We start from the raw sequence: 27181 nt of genomic DNA on the forward strand, positions 1-27181 counted from the left end.
TCATCAATCCCACGTCTAACGTCCATATATCCAACCTTGACGTAAGAGGAGTGTTGAAATATATAACTAGCTCTTCTCCATCAATTCAGACTTTTGGACGAATTGGCTTGTGCACGAATGTGTGTCATGTAGGAGCCTATATGCTGGAGATTCTTCATGAGATCAACAGTTTTAATAACTTTTTTTTTGCGAATAAGAGTTTTAATAACTTAACTCGGTAGTTTGTGCCTTTCCAGATCACATGTAATGAGTCATCAACGATGGGAGCCACTCCCCCCCAAAGACTGCAAAGTGCAATTACAAGATGGAGGTTGAAGAGGGCGTGTTATCACCAGAATTTAACCGAGTCAGAGGTGGGCCGCAATCAGGATGGGCTTAAAGAAATATACATGGAGGATTACGTGAATCGGCCTGTTATACCAAGTTGGGTTTAATTGCCCTTGTATCCGTAAAATATTAGATCGCATCTTAGTTTAGAAAGTAGAATCTTACTCGTGCACGGTTTGGTGCACGCCCACATTAGAAAGTCCCCTGGACTATAAATATGTACCTAGGGTTTATGGAATAAACAACAACTCACGTTCAACCCCAAACAAACCAATCTCGGCGCATCGCCAACTCCTTCGTCTCGAGGGTTTCTATCGGGTAAGCGACATGCTGCCTAGATCGCATCTTGCGATCTAGGCAGCACAAGCCCACGTTGTTCATGCGTTGCTCGTACTCGAAGCGCTTTTGATGGCGAGCAACGTAGTTATCATTAGATGTGTTAGGGTTAGCATTGTTCTTCGTTTAAGCATGCTTACGTAGTGCAACCCTTGCATATCTAGCCGCCCTCACACCTATCTCGGGTGTGGGGCGGCACCCCGCTTGATCATTATTTAGTAGATCTGATCCGTTACGATTGCTCCTTGTTCTACAAGGATTAGTTTAATATCCGCAATAGTTAGGCCTTACAAAGGGGGGAGGATCCGGTGGCACGTAGGGTGGCGTTCGCAAGTCCTAAACGGGATGTTCCGAGGATCAACTTCATGTTGGTTTTAGGCCTTGTTTAGGATCGGCTTACGAGCACCGTGCGTGGCCGCGAGGCCCAACCTGGAGTAGGATGATCCGATTATGCGGTGAAAACCCTAAATCGTCGTAGATCTAATTAGCTCTATCTTGATCAAGCAGGACCACCAAGTATTCGTGCACCCCGTACGAATCATGGGTGGATCGGCTCTTTGAGCCGATTCACGGGATAACCTCGAGAGCCGATCGAGGCTCGTATTTAACGTTTACATGTATGCCCTGCGAGGAAACTAAGCGAGGCATCCCCATCACCTTCCCGACCGGGTATAGGTCGGGTGGCACGCCCTTGCACTTCGCATCGCCGCGTGTGACCGGAAGAGCATTGCGGGCCGTCGCTCGGAGGGGTCTCGGCCAGCCGCAGCTCTAGGCTCTTCCCGGCTCTACGGTGTTGACAAGGCCGCTGCCCGCCGGTGGGTTTTGGCGGTCAACACATTCGGCACGCCGGTGGGACCATCGTCTACATCAACCACATCGCCATCTACATCCGAGATGGCGGACGGCACGCCGGTCACCTACGAGGAGCTGCACGACGAGCTCAAGAAGCAATACAACGAGATCAAGGCCACCCTCGAAGCCGACCTCATCGGCTCCTTTCGGAGAACCCGTTCCCATGGCATCGGATGGAAGGGATTCTCACCTCAAGGTGCACTCGATGGGATAGATCTCTCCGCCCGTCGGAGGAGCGCACCGGGGGCTGCGGCAGGAGATCAACTACTTGGTGGCTCACTCGCTACATCGCCACTCGAGAACTTGGTCAACGTGTTGGAGCGTGTCGCTCCGCGCGTAATCCGAGAGATCATGAGCCACCGGTACTCGCCGTCGGGACCAGCTCTCGGGACTCATCAAGGAGAGTTGCCATTCCGGTCCCGTCCACCGCTGCCATATGCGTTGGCGGCACCTGCTGAAGTGCCGACTACACCGGCATTCCTCGTCTACAAGATTGGTGGTGACCCTAGTGACTACCGGTTCTTGACCGAGGCGCCTAAGGAGATCCCTCAAGGATACGCGTGCACGTATGTGCCGGATTGTGGTAATCGGGCACTCACAAACCGAGGCCACAACATCGGGGACTCCGGCGTTGACGGGAGTAACGTCGGCAACGAGCTTGAGAAGCGGACGTGGCTAACTAAGTACGCCACACCGACGAAACTCCCGAGCCCGGCTCCTGCAGTTGGCTCGTAGCCGGAAAAGCAAACATGGGCTGGCTAAGTACGCCACCCCGGCGAATCTTCGCAGTGCAACTCCTACAGCCAGGCACGGCGGATCGGATCGGTACCATGCCGAGAGACCGGTTCGGCATGGTGCCGAAAAGAAGGGCGATCGGCTATTCCAAGCCGTACCCCGACGATTACGAGATGATCCCGCTGCCACCTAAATATCGGCTCCCCGACTTCTCCAAATTCGGTGGATCGGATGGCTCCAGCTCCATCGAGCACGTCGGCCGATATTTGGCTCAACTAGGACCGGCTTCGGTGTCGGATCAGCTACGCGTGAGGCTCTTTTCACGAGTCCCTCACGGGATCGGCTTTTGGATGGTACACCTCTTTGCCGGCCAAACTCCATCCGAGTCTTGGAAGCAATTGGAAGAACGAGTTCCATATGCAATACCATTCGAAGCTTCCGAGTCCGGCATTGCCGATCTAGCACAACTACGTCGAAGCGCGGGGAAACGGTGACGAGTACATCCGGCGCTTCAGGAATCTTAGGAACCGATGTTATTCGGTTCGTATAACCGAAAAGGAAGCGATCGAGTTGGCGGTAGCGGGCCTTGCAACACGGCTCAAGGACATGGCCTCCCAAGCGGATTATCCCTCGGCCGGCGCACATGGTTCGGAAACTATCGGCATATGAACAGCGCCACCCGGACCTGTACCAAGACAAGTTCAAGCGTGCGGTAGTCATGGTCGATACGAGAGGAAGATGAAGTGCTCGCGGGAGACCAAGAAGTAGCGATGGTCGAGTGGACTCGGGGAGGAACCCCCGTGTCCCGCAAATGGGTAAAGCCACCGGGGCCGCCCGGGGGATTTGATTTTGACGTGACCAAGACCGAACAAATCTTCGACCTCCTGCTCAAGGAGAAACAGATTGACGATTCCTGAAGGTCTCAAGTTCCCCACGGCGAAAGAGCCGAACGGAAAGCCGTACCGCAAATTCCACAACTCGCTCTCCCATGCCACCAACGACCGCGGGTGTGGCGTCGGCACATCCAAGCGGCGATAGAGAAGGGGCGGCTAATTTTCAACCGAGTACGCCATGAAGGTCGACACCCAACCCTTCCCCGCCGTTAACATGGTGGAAGTCACCTACCCCGAGGGTTGCCAGCCGGGTCCCTCGTTCAGCATCAACATGGTAGGACCCGGGAACCACTCGGCAGAGATGGAGATGAGGGCAGTCTGCTCTCATAGCAAGGATACAGAGGAGGCCGCTCCACGCGATCGGCTCCGTCATGATGGCAAGCGCTATGTCACGAGAGGGAGAGGTGAAGAATATAAGATATCGGCGACCCCTCTCCGATCACCTCCTCAACAAATATGTGAGTCAGTATGACCAACGCCGACGGTCCAATTATGATGATGGAGGAGATCGTCTGGCTAGAGAAGCCAGAAGACATCGTCGGCAGGATCGCGATGAGGAGGAGCACGAGCGCTGTGCCCCGGAAACATCAAGGGAGCAAGATGACAACGCCAGACACTGGGACTGCCCCTTCTTCAGACACTGCTGGGATTCGGGAATGAGCCGATTGCCCACAATCGGCAATTGCCCGTAATGCAACAACAAGAAGAAGGAGGCAGCCAACGTGTCCGTGTTCGAGCGCCTAGGGCCTCTCCCGCCACAAAGCAAACGCGCCGAGTCACCTCATTGGGCAGATCTTGAGGATTCGGAAGACGAGGGAGAAGTAGAAGAAGACAGGTACCACCGGCCAAGGTGGTGCCCCGACGGACTCAGCCGTTCCCAAAAGCGCGGGGTTCGGCGATTGCGCGGCTCGGAGGAAGCCGAAAGGTTATACCTGCATACGCTAAGGAAGGCACGACCCGATCCGGCTGCAAAAGTTCAGCGAGCCCTGGATGAAGAGGGTCGTCCACGGAAAATGGAGTGGCGCCCTAAACAGAGGAAAGCCGATGATGAGACATCGGCTGGTACAAACATGGTACTCGTCTTGCCGACAGAGCTTAGTACTCCACGACTCTACGATGCACTCAAGGTGGACGACAGCAAGCGCATCAAGTCAGAGGTTGGGTTGGTTTTATCCAGCCTAACCGAGTAGCAAGATCAAACCAATGAGCAAATCGGGCAAGGCTGATCCTTGTGATCGGCCCCAAAAAGTTTATGAAGGGACATTACAGGACCTTCAGTCAGCTCTCCAATGAATATGGAGGCCGATTCCAGCAATCGGCCAAAATTACCTTCACCACATGTTCTGCTTGCGTTCAGCACCGATCTACTGAGCAGTGGCCACGTCGGCGGATGAGAGTCAGCGTGGATTTTTGCGGAGCCGACGTACAAGTGCAGTGCCCTGGCTATCCATACAAGCCGATATCCGCGAGTCATCCGGCAGGTATCGGCTCGGGGGCATATAATCAGATGAACGAGATAAAACATGTGAGAACATACGTGCAATGAAACATTGGGGGCCGATTAAGAAAAATCGGCCAAATAAAAAAATATATGAAAATTCGAAAATTTTCGAGCACGGCCGATGCGACGAGGCATCGACTTAAGGATATGAAAGCCGATGCATGGCCATCGACTCAAGAGGAGTAACTGTTACGATCAGAGGGTCAATGGAGCACAAAGGGAGATGTTTTATGAAGGAACTCCTCATTGGAGTAGTTTGGAAGCTCAGATCCTCTCTTCAAGAACAATGTCAGGAGCAGCCTGGGCGTGCAGATCAGGTCAAGGATGGGTTACATTAGATCCAGCAAAGGGAACTCGGGGGGCAGCTCACCTTGAAGGTTCTCTGCTTGGGGCCACGTCATGAGTTAAGGCTAATGTCGGCACATGTGTCTGGTTCGCCTTCACTAAGGCTCGGGGGGCGGCTTGCCCTAAAGGTCATTGCTCTAGGAAGCCGATTTAGGTGGAATCGGCTAGCCTCGCGACACGACCGGTTTAGAGAGCGGTGTTACGTTACGGAGCCATCGGTTTGAGCATCCAAGACGGTTCCGAGGACTCTTTTAAAGTCGCCTGCTCAAAGATCAAGTCGCCGACTTGCCGGGATCGGCTCGTGTCATCGTCATCGGCGAAGCCGGCTAGCTTGGAGGGATGTCCGAATTGGCCCGTCTCGCAGATTATCATGGAACCGATGCGGTACCATCGGTCACTAAGCATGGATTAGGCCAACCGTCGACAAACTCAGCATGAAAGAAATCGGCGAAATCAAGCTAAAGGAATTCTTCATTAATATGCGGATTTTTTACAACGGGGAGCCGATTGCTCAAAGAGGGAAGAACAAAAGAAGGGTCTATTGACCAATCTACTACTGCTAGGCCTATACTATTAGATCCTAATCTACGGGCCATCACTGCCCTCATCGTCGTCCTCAGAACTCTCATCGGCACTGCTGCCGATGGGCTCCTCGTCGCTACTCCCGTAGCCTTCCACGGGGGCTTCATCCCCGTCTTCGTCGTCGCTGCTGTCGTCGTCCCACCACATGCGGAGGCGCTTCGCCGGCGGGTAGCCCTCGAGGGAGTCGTCGTCGTCGTCGTCTTCTTCTCCCTCTTCTTCAGAGGTGGGGCAGCCATCCCGGGAGAGCGGGTCGTCCTCGCTTTTGGGCTCCCAGTTCCCCATCGGCAAGGAGCTGGAGATCTTCGTCCCCGCTGGTCAAGGACTTGTCGTCCTCAGACCAAATGGAGGAGGCATGGCTCTCCTCGTCCCAGTCTTCCGGGGCACGAATTTCTGGCGGCGTCTCGCGGGAGGAGTCGGACCCGTAGGAAAACTCGGAGGAAGAGGAAGAAGACATGGCGGCACTGAGGGTTTTTGGTGCTGATGCGAGAAGGACGAAGGGGACGCAAACTGTTTAGAACGGTTAAATAAAGGGGATATGAGAGAGATTCAATGCCACAGCAGTTTCCGAGGAGGTGTTGCCCAACAGGAAAATTTTACGGCCACGTGGAGAAGTGGAAGGGGCAAGGCATCATGATGGGGATTCTGCGGCAGCTCTGCTCTGCCATGACATGACCCGACGAAAGAAAGCATAATGATTTTGGAAATGCCATTTCCAAAACCAGGGGGGCATGTGTTATCACCAGAATTTAACCGAGTCAGAGGTGGGCCGCAATCAGGATGGGCTTAAAGAAATATACATGGAGGATTACGTGAATCGGCCTGTTATACCAAGTTGGGTTTAATTGCCCTTGTATCTGTAAAATATTAGATCGCATCTTAGTTTAGAAAGTAGAATCTTACTCGTGCACGGTTTGGTGCACGCCCACATTAGAAAGTCCCCTGGACTATAAATATGTACCTAGGGTTTATGGAATAAACAACAACTCACGTTCAACCCCAAACAAACCAATCTCGGCGCATCGCCAACTCCTTCGTCTCGAGGGTTTCTATCAGGTAAGCGACATGCTGCCTAGATCGCATCTTGCGATCTAGGCAGCACAAGCCCCACGTTGTTCATGCGTTGCTCGTATTGAAGCGCTTTTGATGGCGAGCAACGTAGTTATCATTAGATGTGTTAGGGTTAGCATTGTTCTTCGTTTAAGCATGCTTACGTAGTGCAACCCTTGCATATCTAGCCGCCCTCACACCTATCTCGGGTGTGGGGGCGGCACCCCGCTTGATCATTATTTAGTAGATCTGATCCGTTACGATTGCTCCTTGTTCTACAAGGATTAGTTTAATATCTCGCAATAGTTAGGCCTTACAAAGGGGGAGGATCCAGTGGCACGTAGGGTGGCGTTCGCAAGTCCTAAACAGGATGTTCCGAGGATCAACTTCATGTTGGTTTTTAGGCCTTGTTTAGGATCGGCTTACGAGCACCGTGCGTGGCCGCGAGGCCCAACCTGGAGTAGGATGATCCGATTATGCGGTGAAAACCCTAAATCGTCGTAGATCTAATTAGCTCTATCTTGATCAAGCAGGACCACCAAGTATTCGTGCACCCCGTACGAATCATGGGTGGATCGGCTCTTTGAGCCGATTCACGAGATAACCCGAGAGCCGATCGAGGCTCGTATTTAACGTTTACATGTATGCCCGCGGGGAAACTAAGCGAGGCATCCCCATCACCTTCCCGACCGGGTATAGGTCGGGTGGCACGCCCTGCACTTCGCATCGCCGCGTGTGACCAGAAGAGCATTGCGGGCCGTCGCTCGGAGGGGTCTCAGCCAGCCGCAGCTCTAGGCTCTTCCCGGCTCTACGGTGTTGACAAGGCCGCTGCCCGCCGGTGGGTCTTGGCAGTCAACAGGGCGGAGATAGAATCCTAACACTACATTTGACTGAAATTGGCCTCGGTCTAGTAAGAAGAAAGCAAACACAATATCATGGGAGAAGTAATGGTGCCACAAGAACGATAAAGAAATCCTACATCTTCCTAGACCTAGCCCACATGATCGGTGTAGGGGACAAAGGAAAGGCTCTACAAGCTCAGTAGATAGATGGGAAAGATACATAGCAGTCACTCCCATGCATCACCAGCTACCAAAGCTATCGGGGATGTGAAAGAGGAAGACAGTAGATGAAGAAGAATATTAGGAAGGAAGGGAGGGAGGGAGGGACCAGATGAAAGGCCATAGGGGAGAAGTCATCCATGCAGGACGAAAATGTTCGAATTAATAAAAGGCTAGCCATTGGGCCTTGTCCAACTTAAACAAACATATGAGGTGGTTTGGGAGGGGGGGGGGGGGGGGTTGCCGTGGTTGACTTCTCCCCATGGAAGATGTTGAGGAGGAGGCGAATCCATCGTCGCCGCTAATGGCATCGAATCCGGCTTTGGCCATTATCGTTGCCAATTCTGAATTTATGATAACAACCAGGTGTGCTAGTATAGTATAATGTCATGGCTTTCGAATTTTCTAGTAGTTTGGACTACGTTGAACTCAAATTGTATCCGTTGCTATAAATTTAAGACCACGGATCATATGCATCCTCTTCAAAATGGATAGAATTGGACGTACACAAACGCCATTTGAGAGTCACGGTTGGAGTTGCCATCGAGTCCTCGAGCATAGTCGGTATCAATATTGAGCTTGTTAGGCTTAAAAAAAATTTGAGCATGTTGACGTTCACGGCCAATCTGCAAGAATTCTAGCATGTGGCCGGGTTGGAAATACCAGGTACGTGGAATGCAGCACCTGACAGAACGTGCGAGAGTAGTGCGGTCCATGATGCTCTATGCTTATCAATGGACGGTTGATACCCATACAAACGTACGGCCAGGCACGTCTCCCGGTGTCTGTTGTGCATTTGGAATTTTGGTGCTAGGAAATACTCCTTCAGAAAAAAGCTAGAAAATCCAAAAGAGCTATAAGCATGAAAAGTGTAGTAATTAAATACTAGATATTCATCCTTCGTTAATGCTCAAATCTATGAACAATCTAAAAAACTACTATGTGGCTCATATAAATCAGGAGTACTCTATTACTCTGTGGCCAAGTCTTTTGAGTTTGTGAGCCCCCATTCCTCTCATCAAGCAAGAGCTACCTAAAGATAGCCAGGCTTTCTCAGCAGCCATGGGCGCCTCCACTCCTCGCCACCATTCTAGCTCCCTCACGCTTCCGCGCCTCGTCAAGAAGATCCTCACCTTGTCGCTCTACGCCCTTGTCCCCCTCGGCCTCCTCCACTACCTCCTTCGCCCTACTCCGGTCGCCGTCTCCTCCTCCATTTCCACCTCGCCGCTCAACGGTAATTAACCACCCCAGAGAGAGGCGATCCATCCGGAACCCGGCCGGTGATCCATCGCCCTGCGTACATTATCGACGGTGTGGGTGTGGCACAGAGAAATGACGCCCTCTTCTTTGTTCTTGATCTGTAGGCCAGAATGAGCAGCAAGGAGAGCAGATTGCTGCCTCAGGGGCGCCGGCAAGAAAGCAGCCGGTGTCAGAGGCGTCTCCGGCGCCGCGATGCGACTACTCCGAGGGGGAATGGGTGCGGAACGCGGCGGGGCCGCGGTACAACGGGACGAGCTGCGGCGCGACGATCAAGGACGGGCAGAACTGCATGGCGCACGGGCGGCCGGACACGGGGTACCTGCACTGGCGGTGGCAGCCGCGCGGGTGCACGCTCCCGCCGTTCGCGCCCGCGGAGTTCCTGGAGCAGGTGCGCGGCCGGCACGTCGCCTTCGTCGGCGACTCGCTGGCCCGTAACCAGTGCGAGTCCCTCGTGTGCCTCCTCGGCTCGGAGTTCCCCGCGGAGCTGGTCCTCGACGGCGGCGAGGAGCGCAAGTTCCGGCGCTGGGCGTTCCCGTCGCACGACGCGACGGTGTCGGTGTTCTGGTCGCCGTTCCTGGTGAACGGCACGGAGAAGTCGTCGGCGCCGGGCGGGCTCGGCCACAACAGGCTGTACTTCGACCAGCCCGACGAGCGGTGGGCGGCGGAGGTGCCCGGCATCGACGTGATGGTGCTCTCCTTCGGGCAGTGGTTCATGCACCCGGCCATGTACTACGACCGCGGCGAGGTGATCGGGTGCCACCACTGCCCGGAGCCCAACCGCACGGAGACGAGCTTCTTCGGCGTGTTCCGCCTCGCCGTCAAGAACGCCCTCCGCGAGGTCATCGCCCGCGCTGCCGGCGCCGGGAGGGAGAAGCTGGCGGTGGTGACGACGTTCTCGCCGGGGCACTTCGTCGGGGACTGGGACAGCCCGGACGCGTGCGCGCGCACGGAGCCGTACGCGCCGGGGGAGAAGGAGCTGCCGTACATGGAGAGGGAGATGTCGCGGGCGGAGGCGGAGGAGGTCGCCGCGGCTGCCGACGAGGCCAGGGCGCGCGGGTCGGGGGTGACGGTGGAGGCGCTGGAGGTGACGAGGCTGGCGGACATGCGCGCGGACGGGCACCCGGGGCCGTACATGCACGCCTTCCCGTTCGGCGACGGCGGCGGCGAGAAGAAGACGGAGCGTGTGCCGAACGACTGCGTGCACTGGTGCCTCCCGGGACCCATCGACACCTGGAACGAGATCCTGCTGCAGATGGTCAAGCGGTGGAGAGCTTCTTCCTCCCCCAGATGATATACTGAATGAACTTTCTTTTAACAGTAGTTCGTCACTGATTCTCTGATTGATCTTCAATCTTCATGTAATTTGATTTGAAACCAAGGGGAAGGGGAAATTTTGCATACGAATTTATACGAAATCACGAAAATGATTTATCCATGCATGGTTCCTGAGGGGTTCTTTGTGCTCAATCCTTTCAGTTTGTTTGGAATTTCTAACTTTTTTTTGGCAGTAGGTGCTCCGCCGGGCGGCGACATGGCTCCTCCCTCCTCCGGCGGCGTCAATCGCGGATCGTGGTCAAGGTCGACCACATTCAATAATCCGTTACTACAGTTACCGATCGGCCGCACTACGATGGGCGTTACCTGGCATCGGACTAGTGGCACAGCAGCAGGAAGCACGTACATCCAGTTCAGGTCGATCGGTGGGCGCTCGGAGGTGCTCATCGTGGCATGCACTCTGGCGGCCGAGTCTTGCCGAGCGACTCGTACAACAGCCTGAGCTCTCTTTTGGCTCGCATGCAGACGCAATTTTTGGCTCCTTTGGTTACCTGAGCTTATCCACATTATCATATGGCACGATTCTTAAAGCACCCTCGGGCTAGGTGTTGAAGAAACGTTCAAATCGACCGTTTCTAGCGAGCCTCCCTCGTCTCCGCAAAAATAGACAACGCCGCGTTCCCGCAGAGCCACGGCGAGAGATGGCGCGAGCTGGCGCGGAACGGCAAAATCTTGGTCGCCACAGTATATAGGGGCGGCTCTCTCACTGCCAAATCCAAATACCATATTTTCCCCCATTTCGAGTTCATCCACCCTTTCCCGATCTATCGACATGGCCGACTCTTCGTCACCCGCACGGTCCGCGAGGCTGACGGCGGCAACGACGGCTGTGGCAAAAGCTACTAGCCGTGGATAGTCGTCTTCTTTCTCTGCGTCGATCACTTCGGTTGTTGTAACCATATGCAAACCTTAGCCTTAGATCTAGATCTTTTTGGGTACACAGGGGGTCTAAAAGAATCCATGGTAGGCCATTTCTTCATCGTCGGTCGAGGTTGTCGATGTTGCATCCGACTCTTCCATGGGGACGGTTGTCGCCGTTGCATCTAACTCTTCCACGGGGACGGTTGTCGCCGCTGCACCTGACTCTTCCACTGGGACGGTTGTGTTGCCTGCATATTCAACAGGGTCCCATGCTTTCCCGACCTCGGTGTTGCGTGTGGCTCCTCTGACTGTAAGGCCGCTTTTTTCTCGTAGTTCATTGGTGTGGTAGTGCTTAAGGATGTGGTGGTGGTAGTTCATTGATGTGCTAGTGTTTGTCATGTAGGCGATCATACCATTGGGCTCCCCTGATCTTTCTATTCCTAATGTCAATGCTCATCATTGTCTATTTTCAAACAAATTTGCCATGGTTTGGAGACCTGAGATTTTAGAGTCTGTGCTCAACCGATTGATTCAGGGTTGTCCATAACGGCGTATGTTTTAACCTGTGATTCAAAGAGGAGCAAATGAAGAAAGTAGCTGTAGATGTTCTTGCATTCGCTGACATACATGTGACCACTATTCAGATCTACAACCACATTAGAAACTAGAGGACCAAGTGGAGTGTCGTACTCAAGATGAAATCCGATCGCACTCTAGACTGTAACGAAGATGGTTGCTGCTTCTATGCTGCTGATGAAGAGACGGTGGATGAGTACATTCATGTAGTAGGATTCATTGAGTTCCTTCATATATCTGAAAGTATATCACTGTCATCCTGTTGCGGTTAGAAACCCACCGGCGAGTAACGACGGGCAACACAGTAGAGCCGGGAGGCTTCCAGAACTGCGGCTGGCCCTGGTCCCTCGAGCGACGGCCCGCAAAGCCTCGGCACGCACGTCCGATGCTGGTGCAAGGGCGTGCCACCTGACCTATACCCGATCGGGAAGGTGATGGATTTGCTTCGCTTAGTTTCCTGCATGGCATACACGTAAACATTAAATACGAGCCTCGATCGGCTCTCGAGTTGTCCCGTGAATCGGCTCAAGGAGCCGATCCACCCATGGTTCGTATGAGGTCTACGATCACATGGTGGTCCTGCTTGATCAATATGAAGCTAAAACGACCTACGACGATTTAGGGTTTTCACCACATAATCGGAACATCCTACGCGTGATTGAGCCTGGCAGCCACGCACGGTGAATAATAAACCAACCCTAGATAAGGCCTAAAAACCAACATGAAGTTGATCCCCGGAACATCCTATTTAGGGCCAGCAGATTACACCCTACGTGCTACTGGATCCTTCAACCCGTTTGCAAGGCCTAACTATGCAGATGTTAAACTAATCCTTGAGGAACAAGGAACAATCATAACAGATCGGATCTACTAAACAATGATCAAGCGAGGTGCCGCCCTTACACCTGAAATAGGTGTAAGGGCGGCTAGACGTCTAAGGGTTGCAAGGATAAAAGCATGTGACACGATGAAACAATGCTAACCCTAACACATCTATGATAACTACGTTGCTCGCTGTCAACAAGGCTTCAGCACGAGCAACGCATGAACAGCGAATAAACGTATACTGCCTAGATCGCAAGATGCGATCTAGGCAGCATGGTGCTTATCCGGAAGAAACCCTTGAAACAAGGGGTTGGCGATGCGCCTAGATTGGTTTGTGATGAACGTGATTTTTGTTTTTCTCAATAACCCTAGATACATATTTATAGTCCGTAGACTTTCTAACGTGGGAATAATCCCAACCGTGCACGAGCCCAGTTCTATCTAACCGACACGTATCCTACTATATTTACAGATACACGGGCAAACTAGCCCAAACTTTGTACACAAGGCCGATTCATGTATATCTTCCATGTATATCCTTCAAGCCCATCTTAATCGCGGCCCACCTCTGATCCGGTCAAATTCTGGTGATAACACATGCCCCCTGGTTTTGGAAATGTTAATTCCAAAATCACTCTGCTTTTCCTTCGTCGGGTCATGTCGTGGCAGAGCAGAACCGTCGCAGTATCCTTCATCATGATGCCTTGCCTTCTCAACTTCTCCGCAAGATTTGATAGCTTTAACATCACTTCCTCGGAAACCGTAGTGGCATTGAACCTCCACTATATCCCCTTGTTCTGTTCTAGCCATCGGCAAAAAACCCCCTTCCTCTGTAACCATGTCTTCTTCCTCCTCCTCCTCCTCGGCCACATCAGGTCTCTCCTACGTGTCGTCTCCCTTTCGTGAGCCGACGCCAGAGTGGGGCTCGTTGGCGGCGCACGACATCCTCGCCCCAACGACGTGGGACAAGGAGGATCACGATTCCTCCGTATGGTCCGAGGATGACAAATCCTTGACCGACGGAGAGGACGACCTCCAATTCCTCGTCGACGGGGAGGAGGAGGCGGAGAGCGAAGACGACCGCTTCTCCTGGGACGACTTCACCTCCTCCGACGAGGAGGAGGAAAAGGAGGATGATACCTCCTCCGACGAATATCCGCCAGCAAAGCGCCTCCGCGCCTGGTGGGACGACGATAGCGACGACGACGACGAGGAAGACGAGGCTCCCGTAGCAGACTACGGAAGTAGCGACGAGGAGCCTACCAGCAGCTGCGCCGGCGACAGTGATGCCGATGACGAGGGCAGCAACGGTCCTTAGATTAGGGGCTACTAGCAGTAGTGCATTAGGCATTGGATGATCCTTTTGAGAGCCATCGGCTCTTTCTTGTAAAGTCGTTCCTTTGAATCAATAAGAACTGTTCTTCCAATTTGACTCTCCATTTATCCGGTTTCAAGTCTTCCATTTGCCGTACCAAGAACCGATAGCAATGTATCGGACTTTCCCCCTCCAACGCCCATAAGGCCAGACTCAAATATCAAATTTAGACAGTCATCCAAGCACTCCTTCAATTCAGACTGTTATTTAATGTCTGACCATAATACTTTGCAACTCTAAAGTCGATGGCTGTTCATCGGTTGTTTTGAAAATCCAATCCCCTTCAGGTTGGATAGTTTTGCCGATGATGCTGATACTCGGCAATTGTATTCCATCATGATCTGTCCCTGCTTCCTTCCAGTTGGCATGAGCACTTTAAACAGGATCATCACACCTGGTTATGAGTCTTAACGGCCGGTCGTAGCAGCCGAGCAACTTGGTCTCGGATAGGTATCTCCTCACTTCTTTCTACACCATCTTGATGGAGAGCAGAACTGATCTTCCTGCTGCCTTCACCAGCCAGAGGTGTTATACCTTCAAAGAATCATTCTTCGTCCAGAGTTCGCTGAATTTTCGTGGCCAGGTCAGGCCGCGCCTTCCTTAACGTGTGCAGGTATAACCTTTCAGCTTCCTCCAAACCACGTAGTCGCCGAACCCTACGCTTTTGGGAACGGCTGAGTCCATCAGGGCACCACCTTGGCCGGTGGTACTTATCTTCTTCTTCTTCATCGTCGTCTTCTAACTCCTCGAGATCTTCCACCCGAGAGGACTCAGCGTACTTGTTCCGAGATGGGAGTGGCCCTAGACGTTTGAATACTGACACGTCTCCTGCACCCTTCTTCTTCTCTCTACATTCTGGGCAGTTGCCGATTGTAGGCAATCGGCTCATTCCTGAATCCCAGCAGTGTCTGAAGAAGGGACAGTCCCAGTGCCTATCCACGTCGTCTTGTTCTCTCGACTTTTCCTTGGCATGGCGCTCATATCTCTCCTCGTCGCAATCATGCCGACGATGTCTCCTGGCGTCCCTGCTAGCCAGACGATCTCTTTCGTCATCGTCGTCATATCGTCGGCGTTGGTCGTATTGACTCACGTATTTGTTGAGGATGTGATCGAGGATGTGATCAGAGAGAGGTCGCTGATACCGCACATTCTTCACTTCTCCCTCTGTGATGTAGCGCTTGCCATCATGCCGGAGCCGATCGCGTGGAACGGCTTCCTCTTTGTCCTTGTTATGAGAGCGGCTGCCCTCGTCTCTGTCCTTACCAGAGTGGTGTCCAGGTCCTACCATGTTGACGCTGAATGAGAAACCTGGCTGGCACCTCCCAGGTAAAGTGCACTCCACCATGTTAACGGTGGGGAAAGGGTGTGTGTCGACTTTCATGGCGTACTGGCTGAAAATTAGGCGCCCTTGTTCTATCGCCATTTGGATCTGCTGACGCCACACCCTGCAGTCGTTGGTGGTATGGGTGAACATGTTATGCCACTTGCAGTATGGCTTTCCGTTCAGCTCCTGTGCCGTGGGGATTTTGTGGCCTTCGGGTAACTTTAGCTGCTTCTCCTTAAGTAAGAGGTCGAAAATTTGCTCAGCTTTGGCCACGTCGAATTCAAACCCTCTTGGAGGACCTTGTGGCTTAACCCACTTGCAGGACACGGGGCTTGCCCCCCGAGTCCATTCAGCCACCGCTACCTCTTGATCTCCCGCAGAGCCTTCATCTTCATCTGCCTCAACCAGGACCACCGCACGCTTGAACTTATCCTGGTACAACTCTGGGTGGCGCTGTTCATATAATGACAGCCTCTGGACCATATGCGCCAGTGAAGGGTAGTCTGCTTGGGAAGCCATATCCTTGATCGGTGATGCGAGACCCACCACCGCCAACTCGACTGCTTCTTTTTCAGTCAAACGAGCCGAATAGCATCGGTTCCTAACGGTCCTGAAGCGCTGGATGTATTCTGACACTGTTTCTCCGCGCTTCTGTCGCACTTGTGCTAGATCGGCGATGCCAGCCTCGGAAGCCTCTGAGTGATACTGCATGTGGAACTGTTCTTCCAACTGCTTCCAAGTCCGGATTGAGTCTGGTGGCAGCGATGTGTTCCACCCGAAAGCCAATCCTGTGAGGGACTGTGCGAAGAACCTCACACGTAGTTCATCTGATGCTGAGATCGTGCCCAGCTGTGCCAAATATCGGCTCACATGCTCGATTGAACTGGAGCCATCTGACCCACTAAACTTGGAGAATTCAGGGAGCCGATATTTGGGTGGTAGTGGGATCAAATCGTACTTGTTGGGGTACGGCTTGAAATAGCCGATTGCCCTCCTTTTCGGCACCATGCCGAACTGGTCTCTCAAGATCGTACTGATCTGATCCGCGGTGTTGGCTGCAGGAGTCGAGCTCTGAAGATTCGCTGGAGTGGCGTACTTAGCCAGCCATGCTTGCTTCTCAGGCTCTGAGCTAGCTGCAGGAGTTGAGCTCTGGAGGTTCGTCGGAGTGGCATACTTAGCTAGCCACGTCTGCTTCTCAAGATCTGATCCAGAAGCTCCTCCTGCTGTTCCAGAAGTCCCTGCTGTTGCAGTCTGGTTCGTGAGTGCCCAATTACTGCAATCTGGCACGTATGTGCACGTGTACCCGTGAGGGATCTCCTTAGGCGCCTCATACAAGAACTGGTAATCACTAGGGTCACCACCGATCTTGTAGACGACGAATGCCGGTGAATTCGACACTTCTGGTGCTGCCAACGCGAACGGCAGCGGTGGTCGGGACTGGAGTGGTATCTCTCCTTGGTGAGTCCCTAGAGCAGGTCCTGATGGAGAGTACTGATGCCTCATGATTTCCTGGATCACCCGCAGGGCGACGCGCTCCAAAGTGTTCACCAGGCTCTCAGAATGGCGGTGCAGCGAATGAGCTACCATGAAATTAATCTCTCGACGCAGAGACCTGGTGCGTTCTTCTGAAGGAGTAGACATGTCCACTCCATCGAGCGCGCCTTCAGGTGAGAACCCTTTCCACCTAATGCCGTGTGAGCGGGTCCTCTGGAAAGAGCCGATGAGGTCGGCTTCGAGGATAGCCTTGACCTCGTCATATTTCTTCTTGAGCTCCTCAGTCAGATCTTCGTATGTGACTGGAGTACCTTCCGCCATCTCAGATGTAGATGGCGATGCAGTTGATGTCGAAGATTGTCCCACCGGGCGTGCCAGAATGTGTTGCGGTCAGAAACCCACCGGCGAGCAACGACGGGCAACACAGTAGAGCCGGGAGGCTTCCGGAACTGCGGCTGGCCCTGGTCCCTCGAGCGACGGCCCGCAAAGCCTCGGCACGCACGTCCGATGCCTGGTGCAAGGGCGTGCCACCTGACCTATACCCGATCGGGAAGGTGATGGATTTGCTTCGCTTAGTTTCCTGCATGGCATACACGTAAACATTAAATACGAGCCTCGATCGGCTCTCAGGTTGTCCCGTGAATCGGCTCAAGGACCCGATCCACCCATGGTTCGTATGAGGTCTACGATCACATGGTGGTCCTGCTTGATCAATATGAAGCTAAAACGACCTACGACGATTTAGGGTTTTCACCACATAATCGGAACATCCTACGCGTGATTGAGCCTGGCAGCCACGCACGGTGAATAATAAACCAACCCTAGATAAGGCCTAAAAACCAAGATGAAGTTGATCCCCGGAACATCCTATTTAGGGCCAGCAGATTACACCCTACGTTACACCCTACGTGCTACTGGATCCTTCAACCCGTTTGCAAGGCCTAACTATGCAGATGTTAAACTAATCCTTGAGGAACAAGGAGCAATCATAACAGATCGGATCTACTAAACAATGATCAAGCGAGGTGCCGCCCTTACACCTGAAATAGGTGTAAGGGCGGCTAGACGTCTAAGGGTTGCAAGGATAAAAGCATGTGACACGATGAAACAATGCTAACCCTAACACATCTATGATAACTACGTTGCTCGCCATCAACAAGGCTTCAGCACGAGCAACGCATGAACGGCGAATAAACGTATACTGCCTAGATCGCAAGATGCGATCTAGGCAGCATGGTGCTTACCCGGAAGAAACCCTCGAAACAAGGGGTTGGCGATGCGCCTAGATTGGTTTGTGATGAACGTGATTGTTGTTTTTCTCAATAACCCTAGATACATATTTATAGTCCGTAGACTTTCTAACGTGGGAATAATCCCAACCGTGCACGAGCCCAGTTCTATCTAACCGACACGTATCCTACTATATTTACAGATACACGGGTAAACTAGCCCAAACTTTGTACACAAGGCCGATTCATGTATATCTTCCGTGTATATCCTTCAAGCCCATCTTAATCGCGGCCCACCTCTGATCCGGTCAAATTCTGGTGATAACACATCCGCACTAACAATGGTTCCTTCTGGATTGCAGCACTACCCGAGGTATCGTCAGTACGTCGGGGCCCTGATCACAAAGTATGCTCGGATGAAGATGATCTTCACGTCCCAGTTTGTCTGTAGGGCGCAACTGTTACAACCTAACTTGTTGGTAAGGGCAATCGACTACATTATCAGTACGTCGGGGCCCTGATCACAAAGTATGCTCGGATGAAGATGATCTTCACGTCCCAGTTTGTCTGTAGGGCGCAACTGTTACAACCTAACTTGTTGGTAAGGGCAATCGACTACATTATAGACAACGAAGAAGAGTATCTCGAGTACCGCCATTAGAGAGGAGGAGCTGACTTAGGACCTGGCTACGCAAGCAGTTTCTTGCTTAGTGCTTCTGCTTTCTTCATCATGATCTCCTGATTTTGGGAGGTGCTCTTGTATCCCTCCAGAAGCTAGGACTTGCTTGAACCTGATCCCCGATCTGTAATGATGAACTTATTTGAGGTGGTATATACTAACCCCTCGTGTGATGAACCTCTGATGCATCACGAATTATAGTTGCATTGCTCGTGATGCATCGCCCAGTAGGGTAAGTACTTGTTGTGTATTACCATCAACTTTTGATGAAATGAATCTAGCTGAATGTGTTGTTATTAAGTTACCAGTACTGATTAATCTTACCATTCTAAGGGAAGAGGTTACCACAGCACGCTCATATGTGCAACCAAACACGGTGTGCGCTGCACGAGCAGGGCAGAAAGTCGTTCGTGTAGGCATCCAAACAATGGGGGCTGGTTTTCCTCTCCGCTGCTGAAAAGGCCACACAGGCAACCAAACGACATGCGTTTTATGGCCCATGGCCCATTTGCAACGCACAGGCACTCCCATCTCACTGCGCAAGTGGTGCACCAATTAGACCCATGCTACCAAACCTTGCTCTAGCATGTTGCTTGCTATATTTCGTTCCCTTTCTTCAGGTTGTGCTTGATTCAAAAATTGCTATCTATTAATTTATCTATTGGGTCAAAACTTTAGTACCATTACATTCATATACTACTTGTCACCACCGGCACCCGCGGGACCGGTGCTAGTTGCTAATCTTCAGATTTAGTGTTGTGGTTTGCAGATGCACTGTTGTAGCATAGCAATCAACATCAACAGTAATCTCACTATAGAATGATGAAATGCTGCGAAATTGGGGAAATGGTATTTCTGCACCCGGAGCATGAGTGTGTATTTTGTACTTACACGCATGGGTGTGGGTGTCCCGAAGCATATGCTTCTTTTTTTAAAATAAATTTTAAACATATTATAAATGTTAAAAAATGACAAAAATATAATTTTAATCACCGGCACCCGCAGACCAATGCTAGTTGCTAATCTTCAATTTTAATGTTGTGGTTTGAAGATGCACAGATGTAGCATAGCAATCTGCCAACAGTAATCTTACTATAGAATTGATGAAATGCTGCAAAATTGGGGACATGTCATTTCTGCACCTGGTGCATATACTCTTGGTTTTTGAAATGAACTTTATACGTTTTATAAATGTAAAAAAAAAAACTACCCAAAAATATTACGCATACTACATCATCTTGATGTTCTATGTGCTCGCAAACTCGTTTCACGGAAAAATGATATTTTTGTTGAGATTTCGTTGTCTTTTTTACACATAACACAATAATATCGATTTTCTGCGAAACTTAGCACGTGCACATAGACTATCGACTTATAAGTACAAAAAAATTGTTCTATTTTTTTATTTTAAAATGTTTTTTCGGTGGCAGGAGCATATGCACACAAAATCAAAGTCATTTCCGCAAATTGGGCCATATTTACTACTACCTCCATGTTCCTATGAATAACACACACCACATTTCAAAGTGATTTTTTACCGAAAAAATGAACAACAATATCTCGATTATATACATGGCTAATATTGTTAGGAACGTTCTTCTTCCCCATGGCGCTGCATCGGTGGTGGTGCGAGTGGAGGTATGGGCGAAGGAGGAACGGGGCCGGTGGACTTTTAAGGGTGGCCGCACGCGGGATACGATACCATTGAAGGCGGCGCAGAAGCCCAACTGCCGCCCGCCAGTGCGCGCGCAGAACAGATAGTCGCGCCATTGATGGCGAAGGCTACGGCGCAGACGCGGAAGCGCTGACCGCGGACCCTCGATGTAGGCTCGCTGCCAGGCGGGCCCGGTGGAGACGCGAACGGACACTTTGCGTGTCCGCGCAGCGTCCGCAGAGACGCAAACCTGCCGCAAATATGCGCGGGTTTGCGTCTCTGCGGACGGCCCGATCATTTTGCGTCGCGCTGCTGGAGGTGATGCCAGACGCATTTTTGGTCACGGCGGTTGAGCAAGTTTTCGGTTATGCTAGTCAGAAAAGTGGAGTCCTCTTTGAAGCGTGGCTGCCATCGTACAGTCGTCGGACGCGTTTCGTCGTACCTATAGCAGAACTCCTCTTTTTTCTCTCAACTAAACCAACTAGATATCTCTACCTAGTAAGATGAATGGATGCTGGATCTAGCTAACTAGCTCAAGCTAGTGCGCACATGGATCATGCAGCCTGTTGGTTGCACGCCGGCCGACCAAGACCAATCGGCAGCACCATTACCGACCAGGACTATTCGGTAGCCCGAAACCTGTAATCAGCTTACTGGTCACTGATCGCCTGATCGGCGTGCTGAAAACCGATTAGCAACGCGTGGCCGATATGGTCACAGATTCGAAATTTTCTCAAAACACGTAACAGTCCCAAAAAATATTAAATAATTCGTACTATTTTAAAAAAAATCCGCCCTTGCAAGGACCCTGCCTCATGGTCATTTTTATCGTTGCCTTGTAGTTTATGTTCACTATTTTTAATGCATGTATGTGTTGTTCTATGAAAAAAATACATGCAACAGTATATAAAAGGAGCAAAGTTGGGAAAACCGAAGTATTTTATATCACAACAAATGTAAATTCACAAAACGAATATGCAGCGAAAGAAGTAAGCTGTGAAGTAGCAATATCTGTAAAAAAAACTTAAATCACTTTCTGTATTTTGAACTAGCTTCTACCTACCTAGAACAAGAGTTCCTGCCAGTCGATCTTGTTGTTTACATGATCAACCCATTTCTTGAGGTAAAGTTTCCTTAGCATGGGCATGTCAGATGGGTTGAATGGGAGCATCCTTATGCCATTCCAACTCTCGATGAACTTGAGAACAAAGTATCCACAGTCATCCCTATCAAACATGATGGATTAAATTATACAAAAATGTAAAAAAATGCAGAAACAATATTGAGCATGTAATTTTATAAGGAACGCTATCATTTGAGCTTACGGCGTTGCTTGCATTGGAGTAGGTATGTAAACAGTTCGATATCTAGAAATATTGATCTTCGACTGGTTGTAGTTTGCTGACCATAAGTGCTTGATAGATCCAATGATAGTTCTTGCATCTGCCATTAATCCATGGTTCCCCTCAGCCCTTAGAGAGTCCATCACTTCAAACCTCCCCGCCTTTAGGTTCAGCACAATGAGGTAGTAGTGCCCAATCATATCTTTGCTATCTGGTGTTAGATCTTGTAGCACTGAAAACAGTATCTGCACATGATGGAAAACACACAGAAGCTTTACGTATCCATATTGTGAAGAATTACATTTGTTCCATCTAATTGAACATATGATGATGATTTCCTATATCTAAAAGTAGTGATTTGCTACACTTGTTCCATCCAACTAAAATTATGAAAGGTATTATTGTATACCTTATTAAACGACTAGGGGAAAACATGAATTATACATCCTACATGTATGAAAAACAGAAAACATAAACAAAATTGAAATATAAGACCAAAAATACATCTTACCAGATCCTTGTGATCTAGGCGGTTAGTAGGTGAGCATTCGAATGCTTTCCGCACAGTTCTATCCACTATGAAGGTGGCAGACCTAAGTTTGGTCTGCATGTATGGTATACATCAACTAGTTATAAATTTAAACATGAAATAAGCATGGAAGACAGTAAATAAAAAAATTACAGAATGAACACGAGGAAAAATATTATACGTACCGCAATTCTAAGTGGCATAACACATTTTTTCTCATTGGCCATCTCTGTAGATAGCACACGAAGAGCAATCTCACATGTTGAGTTACTTATCCAGCCCCCTGGCTTGACAGAGTTTGCCAAGTCACGTAGGTTGATGAAGAAATCGCCATTGTCAATGATTGTCTCATCGTTCAATGAATGTTTAGATCTCCCACCATATGTGCATACTTTATTATAAATTTCAGTGTCTGACTTTGGGACAGAAGGCTTTTTAAGGTTTATGACAAATGGGGACTTCTGTTGAGGTCCTAGCTTGACAACTCTTCTCTGTTTTGGAACTGGAGTGCACCTACTGGGGGCAGCCTTTTTTTGATCATGGCATTTCTCAGAAGTAAGACATTTCTCAGAGGATGCTGCTGTCGAAGGCATTTCAATTGTAGCATAAATCTTGTCCAATGAGTCTCCACTATCCTTAGTGCTAGAAATGATAACAATTTCATCCATTGATGCAACTTTTTCCTTCTCTTTAGTGGTACATTCAGTGCTTTTAGTTGTTGTCTCATCAAATCCGAGACCAAAGCTGGGGCAATCATCCATTAGCTCTCTCAGCTTCCTTTGTTGTTCGGTTTCAATTTGATTTTCTGCAGCCAGAAAATCAGGTTCAAGCTTATGCATCATGCTATTGTTAACCTGAAGGCCCACAAGATTTTTTACACGCAAAACTCCTTTGTTACATTCTTCCGTTGCTTCCGCAACAGCAACACGTGTCAGTCTTCGGCTGCTGGGATATGGTTTAGTTGGTTCTGCATCCATCTCTGTATTTTCCATCAGTGGAGCACATTCCTTTTGAACAAAAGGTTTCTTCTTAGGTGACATCGATCTTGTGAGAGGTCTCCTGACAGCTGGACTTGTTTGCACAATAGGCGAGCCACATTCCTTTCTTGCATCGGTTGCAAATGATACATATTTCTTTCTTCCACCCAGTTGTTTCTTCAGGATGGAAGAAGGAGCATCAGCTTGATGATGAGATGTAACCAATGCATTCTGGACAGTGCTATCATTAGATTGCGACCCTGATCCATAGCAAAGCAACAACTTCAACGGATCGACCGGTGACCTCAAATCATGGCTCATTTCAGGATATGGCTCCTTGTTTTCCAGTGAACTAGCTGACCTGTTTGTAATTGTGTCCTTTTCACATACATTTCCTTCTTCAGTTGCTTGTTGAGCATCAATGCATACATTCTTACATGCCCTCTCATGGTCAAATACTTCATCACTGATTTTCCTCTTATTTTCCTTGCTCTCAGGCACCGATATCACCATTTCTTCTTCAGCAATGCTAAGTACACCCTGAACCTTGACATCTGCAACAGGTACCTCCTCATCTACAATAGCAACCTTGTCATCTGCAACAGGTACCTCCTCATCTGCAACAATAACATTGTCATCTGCAATAGGTACTTCCTCATCTGCAAGAGCAACCTCCTCATCTGCAACAGGTACCTTCACCGCTGCCTTTGTTCTGCGTCTGGTCCACCGTGTTTTTGGCTTGTCTGCATTCAACACCACGTCTGCCTGCTCAGGTTCAATGTCCTTGGCAGCTTCGCTTGATAGTGACTTGATAAACTGTGCTAAGCCTTCCTCAAAAACAGTGCACATCTCTATTACAGCACCCCTGTATTTTGCAATATCCTGTATAATATACCAAGTTGTATACTGGGTCAAAACAATAAGAAAATAAAAACAATTTGAAAGAAAAAACAAATGTAGAAAAAACGTAGAACTCTTGTTCATGAAAGAACATCTAACCATTTCATCGTGCTCCCTAGGGGCATGGCATTTGATGAATGTGTCTACGGATGATGGATCTGCCGAGAATAGAGAAATCTTATTCCTGTAACAATGCTTGAGCTGTACACAAATAACAACAATCAATTTCTTCATGTTAGTAGAAATCCATAAAACCTGGGAAAGTTGCATCACATAAATACAGTAGATGTAAGAAAACCGTACCGGTAATTTTCCAAATGTTCCATCACTGTTAGTGTCAAGATCAGCAATTAACCTCACCATCTTATTTGTCCATATACATATACGAGTTCCATCGATGGGAACATCTAGAGCATCAGTTTCAAGAGAGTCAACATAAAGAACCTGCAACAGAGGCAAAAATATATGTAAAACTTAATTAAATACATCCAACATACACTTGGTTTGTCAACAACATGTAAAAATTGAGCAAAAAACCACTACCGCCAAACACAGATGAGGGCATGATATGTATATCAACAAGAGATGGCAATTGGAAAAACTACAAGAACATACCATAAGATATGGCATGCAAGCCTTAAACCAATTTTTGTTGTCCTTGGCATTTGCAGTTTGGATTATAACATCAATGATGAATGTGGCCCATTTCAGATTTTTGATATGAGCTGTATTGATCAAAGATGGATAGCACTTAGAGCTTACAAGAGTCGCGGTGGTAGGAGCGAATAGTGAGGACACCAAAAAAATCATGAACTTCACCAGGTACACATCATCTGCAGGTTCACTGCGACCTAGTTTTTTCTCAATCATTGTGAGTGATGGTTGCTTCCCTTCGATACCCAACATCTGAAGAACAACCCTGGTGGCATCAGAATCACGGTGATACGGTACTGGAGTGCTGCCCTCAGGTACTCCCATCACCTTGACAACCGATTCAGTGTTTATGGGGATCTTACCCCTGTCCCCGAAATCCAACTCACAGGTAATTGGGTTGAAGCATCCCATTAGGAATCTGCACAACTCTGGTATAAGCTTTGAAATCTTCATTCCTAATATTGATCCAAAATCTGCATTGATTATGACTGACTTCTGATCCAGGGTCATGCCTTTACAGACCCTTGTAATCTTCATAGGGGATGAGCGATTGAATAAATTGCCCTGTAAACAAACACACACAAAAAAAGAATAGTATCAATTAATATGGGGAGTGCTTGATTTGGTTGTACATCTAGCTCATTCACACACAAAAAAGAAAACTAGAAAATAACATAGACACAGGTGGTTCCAATACCTGGTTCTTCTTCTTAGAAGCTCCTTGCACATTTACATCACAATTTGCCCCTGGCATTGATGGATCGCTCGCAATATGTTCAACATCACCTACTGGATCCTCCTGCCGCTCCTCTGCATATTCTGCCTGTTTGTATTGTAGCCTCTGCTTCATCCTCCCTAATTTCTGGAAACCACAAAAAAACAAATGGAGTTATTATAAAAATGTATAAACATCCATCCGTACATGAGCGCATGGCAACTCGATACGTACAAAATCTACTTCTGGGATCATCTTGAGGGATACGATGAAGGTATTTTTCTTCAGACAATAGTGCACACCTATTAAATCTGCATAATGTATAAAAAAATCAAAATACTACATCCAGAATTCATAATACCTAGAATTCATAAAAATATGATTAAAATCACATTTTACAGAAAAATGATTTAAAAATAAAACCTACAACTAATAATAATGCAGTGTTCAACTTAATACATCTACATACCATGAGATTCTGGGAAAAAATCATCCATTTAATTGTACAACAACTAATCAAAAACAAACCAGAGTTGAGGAATGCTAGTGATATCCTACATAACAAGGAAGAATCTACATCCTAAATTGATAAAATTACATCTAATACTATTGATTTCCTACATTTGTTCCATCCAACTAAAATTGCAAAATTCAGGGAAAAACGGAATTATACATCCTGCATGTATTTTAAACAGAAACCAACATGTATTTAAACATGAATAAATACATCCCTTCATGATATAGGAGAAATGCAATCATTATAAGGAATGTAAAAATAACCAATCATTACAATGAGAAAACTACTAAAAATATCTAAAAAGTACATCCTACAATATTTATTTGAGTTGATTTGTTACATCATGCGGTATTTATTTTAGTGATCAAATGAACTAAAATCTACATGATTATCCTACACCATCCCCTGTTGTACAAACACATAGACAACAAAAATCACGGAAAATACAGCGGACTACGAACTAGGGAGGAACAAGTAAACGCCATGAGCAAAAACCGAGCATCCGCGGAGCCGTGAAGCATGTGAACGAATGGATAAACTTGGACTACACATGAAAATCGACGAAAAATGGTGGGCACAACGGATGATTGCAGCTCCTCCAGTACGAAATCGATGACCTAAAGCGGGATCTAAAGCAACTAAGACCACGAAACTAAGTTCAATCGGAGGGAGTCCACGAAACGTGAGGGGAAAAGCTAGAATCAAAGCACTCACCACCTCAAGTGATGGCCAGAAGCACGCCGCAGCCTCTACACAGCACCACGCCGACGATGACTTCTCGCCGACGACTCAAACTCCGCCCACCGCCACTAGAAGGCGAAGAATCGAAGGCCCGCCTACGGCGCGTCGATCCAGGCTTCCTAGACAGTGACGCCGCCCCCACAGCTATCACATGTAGGACAATCCCCGGTGGAGCTTCCAGAGGTCCGCTCGCCGCCACCGATGCTGATCTACTGCGGGAAATCGGAAGAAGGGACCACGAGACGGAGGAAGAGGAGACGGGGACGAGGAGGAGAAGATGGCGGGTTTGAACAGTACACGGGAAGGGGAAGGAGACTTGTAGGTAGCGCTGCCACGAATCAACCGTTAGATGTCAATCGGACGGACCAGAGAGTGGAGCACCATGTAAGACAAGGAGTGCCAAGGCAAGAAATAGAAATTGCGCTGGCAGGCCTAGCTACTTGCCTTAAAAAGGACATGCGGTGTCTTTTAATGCTTGAAAAGTTGCAATGTGGTGTGTCGAGAGGAATGGGCC

The 27181-nt window shown here is 49.2% G+C and overlaps 2 protein-coding genes across 2 annotated transcripts; one reads left to right on the plus strand and one right to left on the minus strand.

Annotated features, from left to right (window-relative positions):
• The first annotated feature begins 8741 nt into the window (after positions 1-8741).
• On the plus strand, positions 8742-10230 carry LOC124656786 (xyloglucan O-acetyltransferase 2-like). The gene is made up of 2 exons (XM_047195470.1): positions 8742-8879; positions 9070-10230. Exons 1-2 carry the CDS (start codon positions 8742-8744, stop codon positions 10228-10230), a joined length of 1299 nt encoding a protein of 432 aa, XP_047051426.1.
• An 11124-nt stretch (positions 10231-21354) lies between these two features.
• LOC124656787 lies at positions 21355-25906 on the minus strand. Its single transcript, XM_047195471.1, has 10 exons — positions 25879-25906; positions 25644-25720; positions 25392-25556; positions 24803-25258; positions 24344-24484; positions 24140-24241; positions 22349-24022; positions 22146-22238; positions 21617-21879; positions 21355-21517 (listed from the first exon to the last, which is right to left on the minus strand). The coding sequence occupies exons 1-10, from the start codon at positions 25904-25906 to the stop codon at positions 21355-21357; spliced, it is 3162 nt and encodes a 1053-aa protein (XP_047051427.1).
• Between the last annotated feature and the right edge of the window lie 1275 nt (positions 25907-27181).

The sequence above is a fragment of the Lolium rigidum genome, chromosome 5 (assembly GCF_022539505.1).
Source record: "Lolium rigidum isolate FL_2022 chromosome 5, APGP_CSIRO_Lrig_0.1, whole genome shotgun sequence".
In the NCBI taxonomy this organism is placed as follows: domain Eukaryota; kingdom Viridiplantae; phylum Streptophyta; class Magnoliopsida; order Poales; family Poaceae; genus Lolium; species Lolium rigidum.